This window comes from Peromyscus eremicus, chromosome 10 (genome assembly GCF_949786415.1).
Source record: "Peromyscus eremicus chromosome 10, PerEre_H2_v1, whole genome shotgun sequence".
Taxonomy (NCBI): Eukaryota; Metazoa; Chordata; class Mammalia; order Rodentia; family Cricetidae; genus Peromyscus; species Peromyscus eremicus.
Window position 1 is genome coordinate 64266858 of NC_081426.1, and position 15907 is coordinate 64282764.

Sequence of the window (15907 nt, forward strand, 5' to 3'; positions counted from 1 at the left end):
CAAAAGTAAGGGCACCCACATTTGTAAAAGAAACATTACTAAAGCTTAAATTACACATAGAACCCCACACAAAAATAGTGGGAGATTTTAACACTCTGCTCTTACCAATGGGCAGGTCATCCAGACAGAAACTAAACAGAGAAATAAGAGAACTAACAGATGTTATGACTCAAGTGGATCTACCAGATATCTTCAGAACATTTTACTCAAACACAAAAGAATACACCTTCTTCTCAGCACCACATGGAACCTTCTCCAAAATTGACCTTCCCAACTTCCTAAGGTGGTCAAAGTCCCATGCGTACAAGGTTGGCCTCCTATTTGTTATAGTTGGAAAGTAAAGGCCCTGTTCAATTGTTTGACGACATACACATTATAACTTTTTAAATTTACCAATACAATGGTTTGTTAGAAAATGCGAAATTCTGTAGAAAAAGTCTGGAGCCTGTAAGCCATAATGGATTTGGTTTTGGATGAACTGAATCTGAAGTATCTAGGGAGTTTCTCAGAGATGTGAACTTTCAAAGCCTATTTGGGAGCTCCTTTACGAAAAGACATAGACACCAATGGTTTTAGCCAACAGTTTTTGTAACAGTGGCTCACAGTAGGCCATGAAGAAAGTGCTACAGTAGAAAACTAATTACAGAAGCCCTCCCAGAGACCCCACCACAAAGACAAGCGCAAACAAGATTTAAAAAAAAAAATGTAAGTTTGATGTAATTAAATATGGAAGCTCTAAGATAGACTTTTAAACTAAAATATATTTTTACAATTGTAATTTAAATTTAATCTTGAGGAAATGAGGTGTTTATTATGGCATTAAAATTGTATAAGGTGGCAATATTATTTTTAGTGAATTAAAGTGGATCACATTTTTTTCCTTCTTTGAACCTATGTATAATTTTTCATTTTCTCTCTCAAACTATAAGTAATGCCTTCAGGTTTCAAGGCAATTACCAGCCACAGTCTGGATGGATGGGATTTCTATCATACTTAACTTTATGGTCCATGGAGACAACCCAGAGCTAGTGCCCAACAAATAACTGCAGATAAATAAATGCTTCACAGAATGTTAAACCAAACGCCCTGGAATTGAAATATCTCATAAAATTTGGAAGAGGACACAGGCATCAGAAGATGGTTCCACAGCTTAACATGATTATAAACAAGTGTTCTAAGTCAGTCGACTCAAATACCTCATGCAAACATTAGGTAAGTGATTCAGAGTAGCGAGATGAACATGCTAACACAAAAACACAAGAGTGGTTTGCATCAAACATGGACAGATAGAAAACTCTGGATTTGGAAAGTTCATCACCATACTCATTTCAACTACAACTATGTGAAAAGGCTTATTCTCCAAAGACACAAGTAACAGCAAACGAATTGCCATTGATGAGGCTTTTCACTCTCAATACAAAATTATACAAAACCCAAATCCCTGAGACAGGGATTTGAGTCAGCAAGTTGAATGACACAGGCCAAAAAAATATACACAGTATCAATGTTCTTTCAGAACCAAAAGCAGATTGCTCAGCTTGGGTTGAATTTTCACTTGTTATCTGAGCCTTTGGTTTCTGAAGGATCACTTCCTGCCTTGAGTTTGGCCAAGGTTGTTTTTGCACTGCTGATATCAATGTGCTACTGTGTGTTTTTCCATCTAGTTGGATCGAGGATGTTGGGCTGTTCTTCCTAAAGAGGAAGTGATGATGGATCTGGAGAGGAACATTTTGAACCACAAATCTTCTCAGCATGACTAATCTGGCTGTGGGAACATTACCTTTACGGGTATGTGTTACATGGGGGATATATCAGGATTTGCTTAGGAGAGGGGGTTGGAGGGCAATCCCAGAAATAATAATAATAACAATCTTAAAAGAATAATGTGGATACTGTTCCCTTATCTCTTCCAAAGGCCCAGCTTTGCACATCAAATTAAGTTTGCTGTCTCTGGGGGAGATGAGAGGGACCTAACACAGTACATGGAAAGCAGCTAAAGATGGGGTAAGGAGGTAAGAAAGCAAGGGAGCATTTCCTTCTTTCTCACTAGCTGTCCAGGTCTTCTCCAGAAATCTGACACCCAAATGGGCATTCAACAGCAAGTTCGCAACAATTACTCAGCAATTCACTTGTTCATATTTAGATGCTTACATTAGTCATTTCTAAATCTCCTAACTGTACTTTTAGCCTGAATAATTTGATTTAATATATAGAAGAGGGCCAACAACTGGTACCCAGTGGAACATGTAAGGGCAGATGTTCATGCATCATGATGATACCAACTCCACAATTAATCCTAAGACCTAAAGAGACAGAAGATCCTGCTATGCACCAGCAGATTATTTTCCTCTATCTCAAGCTACCTTCATCGAAATGCAGACCTTGTCAGTCTGATGAAGGATTTGGGCTGTCTGTAAACCTGTATAAGAGAAAAGTAACATCTCTGTCCCACAGTCAGTGACTGAAATTTGTGATAATTAAATTATTAACATGGGCAACAAATATAGAAAAAATGCATAGATCATAGATGTTAACAAATCAACATAGAGATGTTGTAGACATCTCAAAATACTATTTCTGTTCATCCCTGTTAGAAAATTATAGCTTTTGACCAGTTACTAGATCTCACTATTTAATACATTAATAAATAAACAGACATTTGACTATTTAATGGATGTTTTACAATTTTAACATTTTAGCAACTGCATTTTAATATAGTTTTCATTATTTTAACTCTGTATAATTCACTTTAGGACCAAAATATTATTCTGGAAAGGCATTTTCCTTCACCAGAGTGCCAAAGGAGTTCTTGGCATAAAAAAGTTAAGAAAGAAAGTATTATGGGCACATATATAATTAGATATAAACCTCTAGATATTATAGAGGAAATATAAACAAAATTAATAAAATTTAAAGTAATTAACCATTACGTAATATGTTCATTATTCTGGTAAAACAACCTGAGCTGGCTTCTGTAACAAAAGTTATACATTCGGGAAGCTTCTCCCAGGCTGATTCTGGCCAAGTGACTGTGTGGTCACTTTTCTCTATTTGAGCTACTATAAAGGCAACTTTCAAACACATGTACTTTAGTCTTCAATAGGGAAGAAAATCAGTGTGCTTTATTCCTTTCTTATAGCTATTGAATGATTAAGCAGTATAGCTAAGCCGTGACGTAATCGTGCATAGAAACTCAAATAAGCACCAAAACTCCGTGGTAACTGTTATAAGTTACTTTGCCAAGTGATCTAGAAGAGGCTTAAATTATTTTATAACCCCTTAAAGGAAAATATACAATAAAGAACACTGTACATAGAATTCTTAGATCACTCAAATATACCCCAAGCCCCAGGCCCAAGAAATTGTCAAGAAAATGACCCAGAACAAGATGGTGTGATGAGGATGAGGATGAGGAAGATGATGATGATGATGATGATGATGATGATGATGACAGTAGTTAGAGGCTTCAATGCCCACTCTTCTTAGTGGGTGGAACAACTAGACAGTTAACAGTTAGGAAACTAGAGAAATAACACATTTACACACCCAAAGAAAGCTGGAAACACATGTCTACACCACAAATAATCACGGCAGTATAATTCAAGGGCACTAAAAAGATGGGAGCAACTCGGGTACCTAGACAGATAAAATGTTAAATATCCATTTGAGGGAATATGACTCAGCATTAAGATGCTGAGGATGAGGATGATGATAATGTCATCATAGCTGATATAGATGCACCCTGAAAGCACTCTAAAAGAAACCTGTGTGGTCTGATACCCTCCCACTTATGCTCAACTTTTTAGCATTGAGACACCATGTAGTCACCTACAAAGTTCACACTGAGAACCACACAACTGAGTTTAAAAAAAAATCAACATTTCAAAAGTGCTAAATCAGCTTTCGATTTTGAGGCACATTTGTAGCTATCTTTGGCCAGATGCAGACCATGGGCCTCAGGCTAGACACACCTGCAAGTTTCAAAATGAACAAACCCATGGAGACATCATTAGATTAGCTTAGACTAGGGATTGTATAAAAAGGGAATAATAAAGAGCAACAGATACAGCATTTTTTGTAGCAAAAAAAAATCAAATTAGGGTGTAGCGATAATTGCACAACTTTATAAATTTTATAAATACATTAAAAACTTCTGAGTTGTCCACATTGTAAAGGTGGACTTAATATGTTGATGACGCCTTAGGAACAGTTGTTTTCTTTATTAATTTGTTCTTTGACAGTTCGGTCCTTGTATAGAAGGCATTCTGACAGACATTCTCACAGACATCCCTCCTGCCTCTCTTACTCATCTTAACCCCTACAAGTCCCCCCACCAGGTTCCCATGTCCTTTGCTTGTCGGTTTGCTTTGTAAAGGCGGTTATTTTTAAGAAGTGAATGAATGAAAAGAAAGGCCTGCCTTTATCTGAGGTAGAACATCTAGGGGCTAGCTACCAGAGGGCTGAGAAGAGAACAGAGCCCTTTAAGTCCTCAGGACAGCCATCCACCTTCCAACACTTGACCAGAGCACGTAGGCTACTTCAGCATGAACCATGCTGCGTGTGATCCCAGACTTCTTGTTAGCTGGGTTTCCCTTTCCTTCAACATGTGTTTAAATACTTACAATACATAGAAAGAGAAAACGTTATAAATTGAAACCCAGACATAGCATGCAACCTAAAAAAATCTCTTGCTGAAACACAGCATTAAAGTTTATGGTGGGTTACTTCCTTCTCTACATTACCCATGGAGTTCACAGAGGCGGTAAAGAAACCCCAGAAGTACAGTGTGTTACATCAAGACACCTCACATGCAGAAAAGCTGGGGTGCCACATGGAAAGCACAGTTATGAGGTATATTCTAGTCAACACTTTGTAACTGCAGAATTCTTAGCTTTGGCATAATATGAGGGTCCCCCAGGAGGAAGTGTCTTGGAACAAGACTGTTTCTAACTACCTGTGGACAAGAGCTGGCCAAGAAATCTAGGTAGAATGTCTGGTCATAGTATTTCAGGACCAACATACACTTAAATAGATTTTACATATGCCAGAAAATTTAAAAACTCTTGATTGGAGAAGTGTAAGAAAACAGGGAAAATACAAAAACTGTTTTCCTGCAAAGTGTTACTATAGAAAGAAGACACTAAATGATACTTTAAAGTTGGTTAAACAAAATCAAGTAGCAGAAGTGTGAGCAGAGGCCACTAAAAAAATGGGACAAATCACATGTTAACACTTTCCAGTCAATATACTTCACCTATTCATTCAACTAATTGCTTTTGTATCGGAACACCATGGCTATTCATCAAAAAAAAAAAACAAAAGCCAAAAGTAGATGACTCTTTCTATTCTCCCAGAGCCTGAGATGTGTGCAGTAATGCCCTGCGCACTGTAAAGGAAACAATAAAATTCTATCAGGAAACATCGGCACTCAGAGGACCCAGCACTGACCCAGGAGTCCTCAGATCTGAGACGCAGCTTCACAGCTGCCTGTTACCAAGCAAATGACACTGGACATGTCAATTTGATCTTAAGCCTTACAACCTGAAGTGGGCGCTTACCCATCCTGTGAACCTCATCAGTTCGTTACGGGGCTCACGTCTAAATATGCCTCGAAAACTGTCAAACCCTCAGCAAGCTCAGACCGGCGCTCTCACTAGAGTGCCTGGAAATAGAAGCTCCTGGTAGCCAATGGCTCCAGTTAATGTCGACAGTGTATCAGGACGTTCCCTGGCGCATAGCATGCCGTCAAGCCCGGGAGCGACACAGATGGGCAACTGTCAAAGGCTTCGGGGTCTCTTCATGTAATCATTGTAATTTCACCTGGATTTCATCTCCATGTCAAAATAAGTCCCTATCCGGCCAGGGGAAGAGAAACAACTAGTCAGAGTTCCATCAAAATTCCAAGCTGAACAGCAAGCCCCCTGTGTTTTCTTTTTTAATCTCCAGGGTATGTGCTTGTTAAACTTACTTGAATCTTAATGAATGACAGAACATTCAAACTACAGGCAAATCCACTTAGAGGAAGAGAAGAACAGTTGCTGTAATTATGACCACATTAACTGGGCGGTTTTTATGTAAATGACTTCTTCACTCCTGATGGAAAACGCTGTCCTTGAGGGTAATGAAGTGCTTGAGCGAAATACGAAACCTCAAAATTAAACTCCCGAGGAAAATAATTTCAACGTGGCGAGTTTTGCTTTGCAATATCTCTGTCAGGTCATAAGCATGTCTGCCTCTGGATCCCTGGTGAACACTGAGTCTAAGAGATGACTAATACCTGTAGGTACACTGTGAAATAGTGAAATCTAAGCAGTCTGTCTCTTTTGAATTTGGAGTAACAAAATAATTCTGTTTTTTCTCAAGCGCTAGCAAATCCACACCTTGATAGCTAAAAGTCAACTTAAGCTTTCCCTTCCTAGTTCAGAGTGAAAATAAATACTCTGGCCCAGACTAGGATGTGATTTCCTCTTGTGGGTGTTGTGATGGGAGAGGAAACAAGGTGATCATAGATGGATGAGTTTTATGTAATTCCCAATGACATCACCTTGCTGTAGGGAGCTAAAATAAATAAATAAATAAATAAAAGACAGAACAACGTCAGGGAAGGACTTCACACTTTTTGTATTTTTGAGAATGCCTTTGCACACAAACCCATCCCACTGGGCCTTCTGGAAGTGGTGTAACTTTCCTGAAGGTCTCGGGCTGTCTAGGGACCGAGTCACATTCCAGAGGATGTCTCCATACTCTGTCTTTTCTCTCTCTGGCCCAGCTCTTTTTCTGGAAATCCTAACAACCCCTTCCTTGAAGTTCACCCAGAAGGAACTCAGCACTTGCCATTTTCCTGAAGGTGTGATTGTTTTTAGTCACCAAGATGTCAAGGAACTGTCACCACCAATAAAAGAAGGAGGCAGGAGACAAAGAACACGGGCCTACCTCTGAAGGAAGTCGGGGTGAGTTTTCAGCCATGCTCTCTTTTTCTTGTATGGCTAGGGACTCCCTCCAGTAAGGTCCTGAGAACACCATAAGTGACCTCACTTACCAACTTAATAACTTCTAAATAAGTAACTTTCACATAAGGCTCGTCATGGGGCGAGGAACTCTTACAAAGGGCTATAGCTCAGAAATGTTGACTCATGACTGTTCCCTACTCCATCTCAGTCTTGCCCACAGAGCTGCTGGCATTTCAGACTTAAAGGACAGGCACTCGGCGAGGCCTTCTGAGTGAATGGCTCTCATGAGGTGACCTGTGAGTGTGACTTCACAGTGTCAGTTGTCATGGAAAATTCATTCGTGTTCAGCAACTTCAGACTTACTTGTATTCCTCGGACTCTGGTCCCCAGAGAAAGGAGCAGCTCTAGATGTCCAGGCTGGAGTGGATTGGCTCGGGGGCATCGTGGGTGCCCATGTGCTCTCATTATATACTGTAGTTGCAAGGAAAACACCAGGAACTTGAACTTCACCATCAGTAACGAAAGGTTCACTGCCATTTGATTTAAAATAAACCTTTTTTAATGTTCCTGAAAGACAAAATATATAAATATATTTTTTAAACATTTCGCAAAGTATTTATTCTAAAAAAAAAAAAAAAAAAACAAGTAAACACCAAGAAAATGTTAATGTCATTACACCAAGAAAATGTTAATGTCGTTACACCAAGAAAATGTTAATGTCATTCGCCCATCTGTCATCCTGCCCAGGCAAAGACAAAAGGCAAGACAACAGCCGTTAGAACCACCAAGAATTAAACACGGTGAATCCAATGGTGTTCTTTTCCCATGGTCTCAATTTCTCTATGTCACACATCATCGCATGGCCCTGAACCCAGGACACATGCTTCACGTGGCTCTATGCTGCACCGGCCACCCAAAGACAGTGAAACTTGCTTGCTTTCAGCCTTATATTTCTCCAGGGTTTAATTAAATTTGGGGGTAAACAAAAATAACCAGACTCATTTACTACAAAATATCATAGAAATTGAAAAGAATTAAACTCCAATTATAGCAAAAAATAAATGGAGAGGGTAAATTACTTTCATCTTTAGCCAAAACAACATAAATATATGAAATAAAAGTCCATAAACTACAATTATTAACTGGTCACATTCACAAAACAGAGAGCCAAATGTAAGATTATTGATAATTCCCTTTTTTTTTTTTTTTAGGCAGAACTTTTAAGACCTTGAAAGAGATCATGTATTTTTAACTCCATCAAAATAGATTGTAGACCATGCCTTGTGAGCACAGCACTGTAGTGGAGCCCAACAATGAAAGCAAAGGAATGTGACACTGGCCCTTCCTTAGAAATACCCAAGGGAGAATTTTTTTCTAAAAGGCATTTACAGTGAATGATCTAATTGGATGTCACTTTTCTAAATATTCCCATGAACCATTAAACACAAAAGAAATATAAATACAATGTTTACTATCAGTCTCTGGAAAAAGAAAAAAAAAAAACTTTTGTCTGCGTGAAGATAACATTCACTCCAATTCAAAATAGCAAAGCAGCTGCCTCTGGCTAACTGAGGTCAACAGCTTCATCTGCCAAACGACTCTAATTAAAACGCTGGGCAGAAAAGGAAGCCTCGTGACACAGGTAACACATTCTTCAACCACGAGAGGTTGCGAAGAAATGTCAGGGGCACATGGAGAAGCAAGGCACCCGCTCCACTGTTTTCCATTTTCAAATGATTCAGACTCTATCACTGATCGGGGAAAAAAAAATGCACATGTATGCTTCGTTATTACATAAGGTGCATTGCCAAAGCTCAATAATCTTACATTTGGCTCTTTGTGAATATGACCAGTTAATAATCTGAGTTTATTGACTCTTTCTAATTTCATGCTTTGTCATTACTTGTGATTTCACTTCTGTATGAATGACTCCCTTTCCTTGTTTATTTCTGCATAGATTTTTCAGATAATATATTTCTGTTATACGTGGCTGTAGAAGAAGATCCACTAAGTTGATTCTTACCATACTAACCCTGAGTAGGCAGCAAGCTCCATCAACATACTTCCAGCCCATGCCAATTCCTTACATCTACACCTCTGACTAATCCTACTAAAATCAGTTCCTTGCATATGAAAGGCTTCAACAGTTGTTCATAATATTTTTGTGATCACTAGTCTTATTAATAATCTTGCTTATATTTTTAACCTCATTATGGTGGTGCGCATGCTACTAGGATCTGCTTGGCCGAAGCAGTCCTTGGAAACAATGGTCTTTGTAGAAAACATTAACGTAGAAAACACATTGCTTTACAATAACAGGCAGCTTCCTAGCCATTGCCTCTGTGTGGCAATACAATTTGTCAGAATACTGAGAGAGATAACGTTCGACAGTTGCTGAAGTTGACATTCCTGAAGGATAGTTAGGAGGGAGGGGAAAAGAGAAGAGAACAGAGAGGAGGAAAAGAAGAGAGATGGTGGGGGGGGGGGACTTAAAGGATGCACTTTTTAAGAGTCAGAACTTCCTAGACAATTTGTGTTAAGCATCTCTGGAAACTGACCACTTCCAACACATCTGGTCGCCACCTAGTAAGCATTTTTCTAAAAACGTGAAAATGAGAAGTCAACAATACTAAATGATTTCAGCCAGTACCACGATGAGGACTGCAGAGATGCTGAGCCCTAAGGGCCCAAAGCACAGAGTTCATTCTGAAGTCACCCAGCCTTGTCTCCCTTCTGATCTTCACAGTGCTGGAGAGAGCAGTACAATGTCTGCAGCCTGCCTACCTTAACTTAAAAATTCCATCTCTGCCACTTTCTACTCTTAGTTGGGCAAACTCTCAAGTACCGTGAGATAAGGAAAATAGAAGCACTCTAAAGTTTAGAGGCTCACTGTGGAGACTTCACTCGTCAATGTATAAACACTTCAACAGCTCTTAGCTCACAACAATGCCTCAATAGCTGTTAGCCATTTCTATGCAACAACGGAAATTTTGTCTTAGTACTATTAAGACATGTTTAAATCTCAATTTTCTTTTACTACACTATGTTCTTCAGCATCACAAAATGCTAAATCTCACTAAATCTCCAAGGTTAAGCACTTTATACACTTTTGAAGTGAAAATACCACGGTTCATTCAAGCTAAATCATCAGTAAATGGTGAATTACATCAAGGTTGTATGGCTCATAAGTGTATGGGCTCTGAAACAAAAACAATTAATTTAAAAAGGTCTAAGAAGTAACTGTAGCTTTAATGATAATTGCCACATAATAACAATGCTTTTTAATGAGAAAGAACACAGAAATCAGCAGGATAATGCTTCCTCTAAAATCCCAGTTCTCTGAACCTATGACTGTGTGGCTTTCTATACCTCACATAACAAAGGGGTGTTGCAGATACAATTAAACTAAGGATCTTAAGTTGGAGCATTATCCTGGATTTTCAACAAACTCTAATATACTCTCAGGGGTCCTTCTAGGCAGAAAGCTGTAGCATGAATCTTAAAAGGTCTTATTAATAAAAACAAACCCAGAAGCCAGGTATTGGGGGGAATGCTGGAAGATCAGAGAAGCAGAACAAGCCACAGCCACCTCACCTCGCCAATTCCTCAGCTGTTTCCTCAGACTGGAAGCCTCTGTGTCCTCACCCAAATGGATCTCAGCGGAACTGCTGCTAAAAGCCTAAAAACTTAAAAAGGCTCTAGTTCCTGGTCCTCACACCTTATATACTTTTTTGCTTCCTGCCATCACTTCCTGGGATTAAAGGCATGTGTCACCATGCCTGGCTGTTTCCAGTGTGGATTTAAACTCACAGAGAGCCAGACGGATCTCTGCCTCCAGAATGCTAGGATTAAAGGCGTGTGCTACCACTGCCTACCTATGTTTAATATAGTGGCTGTTCTGTCTCAGACCCCCAGATAAGTTTATTGGGGTGCACAATATATCAACCACAGAAAGCTGTGTGTTTTAATCATAAAATACAGGAAAGACTCAATGAGACAATGTTCCTGGAAATTAGAATAAGTAATGAAATGGATTACTCCTGTAGGACTTCCAGAAGGAATTTTGCCCAGTGAAACCCATTTTGTATTTCTGACCCTTGTAACTCTAAGATAACAGAGGTGTGCTAGAAGCTACCAAGAGTGTGATCATTTGTTATCGCAGTAGTAAGGAACTACTACAGGCTGCTAAGAGCCTTCACTATAAGCCTAGCAAGCCTATGAAATAAGCAAAACCATGTAAGCATTCCTTACAGAGTATCACGGAGAAAGCAACTGAAATTTATGATGGCTAACTTGTCCAAGAACAGGGTTAGGACACATACACACACATTATACATAATTCTCAGTCTGAACAATAGATAGACAGACCAATAGATCCATAGACAGACAGATGATAGATAGATAGATAGATAGATAGATAGATAGATAGATAGATAGATAGATAGATGATAGATAGATGATAGATAGATAGATAGATAGATAGATAGATAGATAGATAGATAGATAGATAGATGACAGACAGACAGATCATTATATGCTTGCAGAATCTTCCTTTGATGGTGTGATTTTATCTTTGTGTCTTTGGATGTGTGTAACACATTTACTTCACATTCTTCATGTGCCAGGAACTACATAATTATTCTCTCTGGGAACGTATGACTTAGTAACATGTTCCTGCCATCAGCATGTGCATAGATCACTTAAGTAAAGCAAGCATGAAATCTAAAAAATACAAACCGTGTGCTTTGAGAACACCATGCATAGGATGGTCTGTTGGCTAAAACTGAGGAAACAGTCATCACTCCATTTGAGAAAGTCGGAAAGTATTTCTCAGGGAAAAGCATCCTTGGGAATCTGCAAGGAGGATGACGGAGTTTCTAGATTGGAACAGAGTATTTGTGAGGAATAAGAGGGATGATAGTAGGGAACAAGACATTTTCTAAACAGAGCAAAAGGCACAGAAAAGCCTCGCAGCAAGTAATGAAACACGGCGAGCACACGGGGTACCAGAGGAAAGGCTGGAAGGCAGCAGAGGTCAGTCGTGAAGGTCAGCTTGTGTCAAAGGTTTGGAACACATTGTGTTGAGGTGACGAACTTTTAAGGGTCTTAAGGGAATCACCACTGTGTCGGGGAGGTAATGTTTAAAGGGATCAAGTACAGAGCAGAATTAGGAGCCATTGTTATGATCTATGTGAGAAAGCTAGGCTCTGACTCAAGGCAAATGCAGTAAAGACAAATAGAACTTCCTTCCAGAAGTAAAAAAAAAAAAAAAAAAAAAAAAAAGTAAGAGCAAGAGGGGAAGGTTTTCATACGTGGGACTCAGGCGGCACTCACACACATGGTAAGCATGCTTGTCCTCAGTGTGTTCACCAAACGCTTCATTCTGTCTCCTTCTAGTAAGAAAAATGGAGGGATTGCAGTCTCTGGCCTCTTGGGTACAGCCTTCCAACAAGTTTGAGGCCACAAGCAAAACCAACAAGTGTTGCTTCTAGGCAGAGGCATTTAATTGCTGCTATAACAGTCTCCAGATCCTTTATACAACAGCCACAAAGTTCAGGATGACAGCTATTCCATCAGTTCAGACCCTGGAAGACCTGAATGGTATTCACTCCCCAGCAACATCCCACAAATCCCTTGTAGAGTGAGTGAGAAATTAGTCTTGTACTGTTTCAAAACCACTAATGTCATGAGACATGTTGTTGTTGTTACATAACAGTGTCTAACCAATCCTGGCTGATGAAAAGGATAGTGGATAATGCAAACTCAACCTGTAGAGGTTTAAGTTGTTGTAATTGTTTTGCATATATTCAGTATGGAATCTCTGGCAATATTGAAGGGAAAGGACCAAGCCGAAGCAATGTAAAGAGCTCCTGGGGAATGCCTTGCTAGGCTCCCCACAGAATGCCCCTCCATCATGCTCCCAGAGCACATATGCTTACACTTAAGGGAAGGCACCCCTGTGGAATTGTTTGTTTCAAGCCCCGGAAGAACACCAAGAACCTGCCCTGGCCTCCGCTGAAATTGTTTGTTGATGTAGAAATAATAAATGGAGTGATAGGAATGGGTGACGTGGCCAAGAAAGGGATGAGTGTAAGTGAGAATAGAGCTTAGGACAGACACCTTGACATTCACTGCACAAATAGAGAAAGATGAGCTTAAGGGAACTAAATACAGAGAGAAGACATAGGCCCCTCATTTCAAAGTCTGGTTCAAATAACTATCAGTTCCAGATACAGCATACTAGATAAAACGACTTTGGTAGACTTGATAAGAACAATCCACTGACCTACAGAAAGAGGAAGATTTATTGCAGGGAGTGAAGGATAGATTTAGAGGCCCAGGGATCTCCAAGCAGTATCACTGGTGTGGGCCTGAGCCTGCATTCTGCAGGTCAGAGTCCCCAGGAGGATGTGCTGTTTGGTCCAAGAACTGCACTCACAGTACAAACCTTTTGATCATCATTTCAGGAAACCTGAGGCGTAGATCTAACTTCAGCCTAAGGACTTTACGAAGATACGCACTTGTGTTTGAAAACTCTCTGTTGGTGAATCTGTACCAGAAAGCCAAAGTTATGAAAAGAATCTGAAGATTTATATAAGCAATAAGAAATGAGGTCATGACAGATCATCAGGAACCTTATACTTTCTGGTGTAAATAAGAACCTGGGGAGTGTTTCCCTTGAAAATGATGCTCGGAATCCAACACTATGAATTAAGAAGGTGAGAGTCTTCTAATTCCAAATGTTTATAAAAGTTATAAGCTGTTAGGAAATTTCTAAGGGAAAAAAAGATGTAGTTTTTACTTCAGCGCTCTCAGATTCAACTAGCCGCCTGAGGAAAAGGAACGCCATTTTTGAAGACTATTTTTCTCTTGAGTTCAAGAGAAGTGGGTGGAAAATGTAAATCACATTCCCTGAGGTCTCTCTACCACTCTGCCTTTTCATTCTTCTTCATGTCAAAACATGAAAAGTCTAACAAGCCATATATAAAGCATTCACCGCACGAAGAAAGTTAGAGAGGTGACTTCAGACCCTTTCCATAAGCCTGCAGGTAAAGCGAGAACAATTAATCGTTGACATTGACGAGTTCAAAGCTTTTGTACACAAGACTTCAACAGCCCGGGAAAGAAAGATTCAGCATCCTTCCAGTGAGACTTTTAGACCACAGTGTTGCTGAACCAAAACTGACTTGAACAACAGTTTTAAAAGTCAGTTCAAGCCAGACCCCATGACTATTAAGATTCCATGGCACATATTCAATCCATATCACACCATTCTCTACACAGCACCAAATACAAGGGTTAAAAATCCCAACCAAAGGGTTGGAGTGTGGCTTAGTAACAAAGCATTGGTTTAGCACATGGGAAGCTGAACCCCAACCCTCAACTCCATAGAAGTAAAGGGGGTGGGTTGGGGGGTGTCAATCAAGACATCAATGTCAAGATGAGCAGTAAAAAGCCCTGACCCCAAGTCCTCCTAAGAATATTATGGCTTCAAATCTTGTGTTCCAGTATAACCTCTTTTGGTGTGATTTCCTTTTCAGTAAAATTGTTCAGTTCTATTATTTTTTCTGTGTGGATTCCCAGGTTTCCTAACACATCTTGTTTCAGAGACTATTGTATCCTCACTGTACATTCTCAGCTCCCTCGCTGAAGACTGAGTGAGCATACATATTAGAGAAAGGGAGCAGAGTCTAATCCCCGTTCTGCTCTATGGGTCCCCATGTCTGCTGTAATGCCGGCGCCTATGTGGTTTTGATAACTCTGCCTTTAAAATTCATTTTTTAAATCAGCAAGTGTCATAGCCTCTAACTTTGTTTTTGTTCAAAATTGCTCTGGATATGTAGATGACTGTTGAGGGTCCATATGAATTTTAGGATTTGTTTTCCTACTGGAATTTGGCTAACTACTGTAATCTTATTTTTACTCTGTGACTGGCTATGTAGCTGGGTGGCTGGATGGCTGACCCCTTGTGTCCTCCTCTCCTGTGTCTTGCTCCAAGATCTCTCCTATCCCAGATTTCTCCTTCTATTATTTCTTTCTGCCTGCCAGTCCTGCCTATCCTTTCTCCTGCCTCGCTATTGGCTGTTCAGCTCTTTATTAGACCATCAGGTGTTTTAGACAGGCTTCACAGAGTTAAACAAATGCAACATAAACAAAAGTAACACACCTTAAAATAATATTCCCCAACAATGGGAAACCCCAGGATAGCCAGCTTCGTACACTTAGTATAGGGTGGCATGTTTCCTTAAATACAGTGTCCTGTGGGGTTGTGGGGATGCCCTTCAAATGACCAATGGACTAGAGAATATATAAAAATTCTCAAAAGTAGCATTTATAGGACAAAATAGAAAGCACATTAGTTTAACAAATGTGTAGACACTCACATACTGGATGGTATGACATGCAACTGAGTCCCAACTGTCTACCCAGAAAGAACATGCATGCACAAGGGAGGGAAAACTGTGAAAAAGACAGAGTGATGATATCCTTCATACTAGCTTCCAGCAGGAAAAGAGAAATTTGAAAACAAAAAGATGAGATGGGCTTGCCATCTCTTGTGTCTGGCAAGGTACAAGAGAGAATAAAAATTAATTCTGTGCAAAAGAGGTTCTTAGCACCCCAAAACTTGGAATTTATGGTAAAATTTGAATGGTCAGGACAGAGAGAGCAAGGTAGAAGTGACAGCAGATATTGCTTTAGAAAGGAAGAGGAAATCCACGTGTGACATTGTAGGCAGGGCATTAATAACGGGCTAGTACAGACAAATATTCTGTCTCTGAATGACTTGAAGTGGGGAAGACTTTAAGAAGAAATCTAAGGACTCTTGACAGCCTACTCGAGAGGCTGTAGGGCATAGGTGTAGACTGGATCAGTCTTAGATCTTTGAAAGTAGAGAAATGGGCAATGACTCATGCCTCCATAAGAAAAGACTGCATAGCCCAAGGAAATACAGGAGA

General features: G+C 39.7%; 1 protein-coding gene across 3 annotated transcripts in view; it reads right to left on the reverse strand.

Annotated features, from left to right (window-relative positions):
- Positions 1 to 15907, reverse strand: part of Corin (corin, serine peptidase) — a 202088-nt gene that overhangs the window by 149108 nt on the left and 37073 nt on the right. For all 3 annotated transcript variants that reach the window (XM_059275966.1, XM_059275965.1, XM_059275964.1), the window contains one exon: positions 7314 to 7517. In XM_059275966.1, the coding sequence (XP_059131949.1) occupies positions 7314 to 7517 (204 nt within the window). The remainder of the gene's footprint in view (positions 1 to 7313; positions 7518 to 15907) is intronic.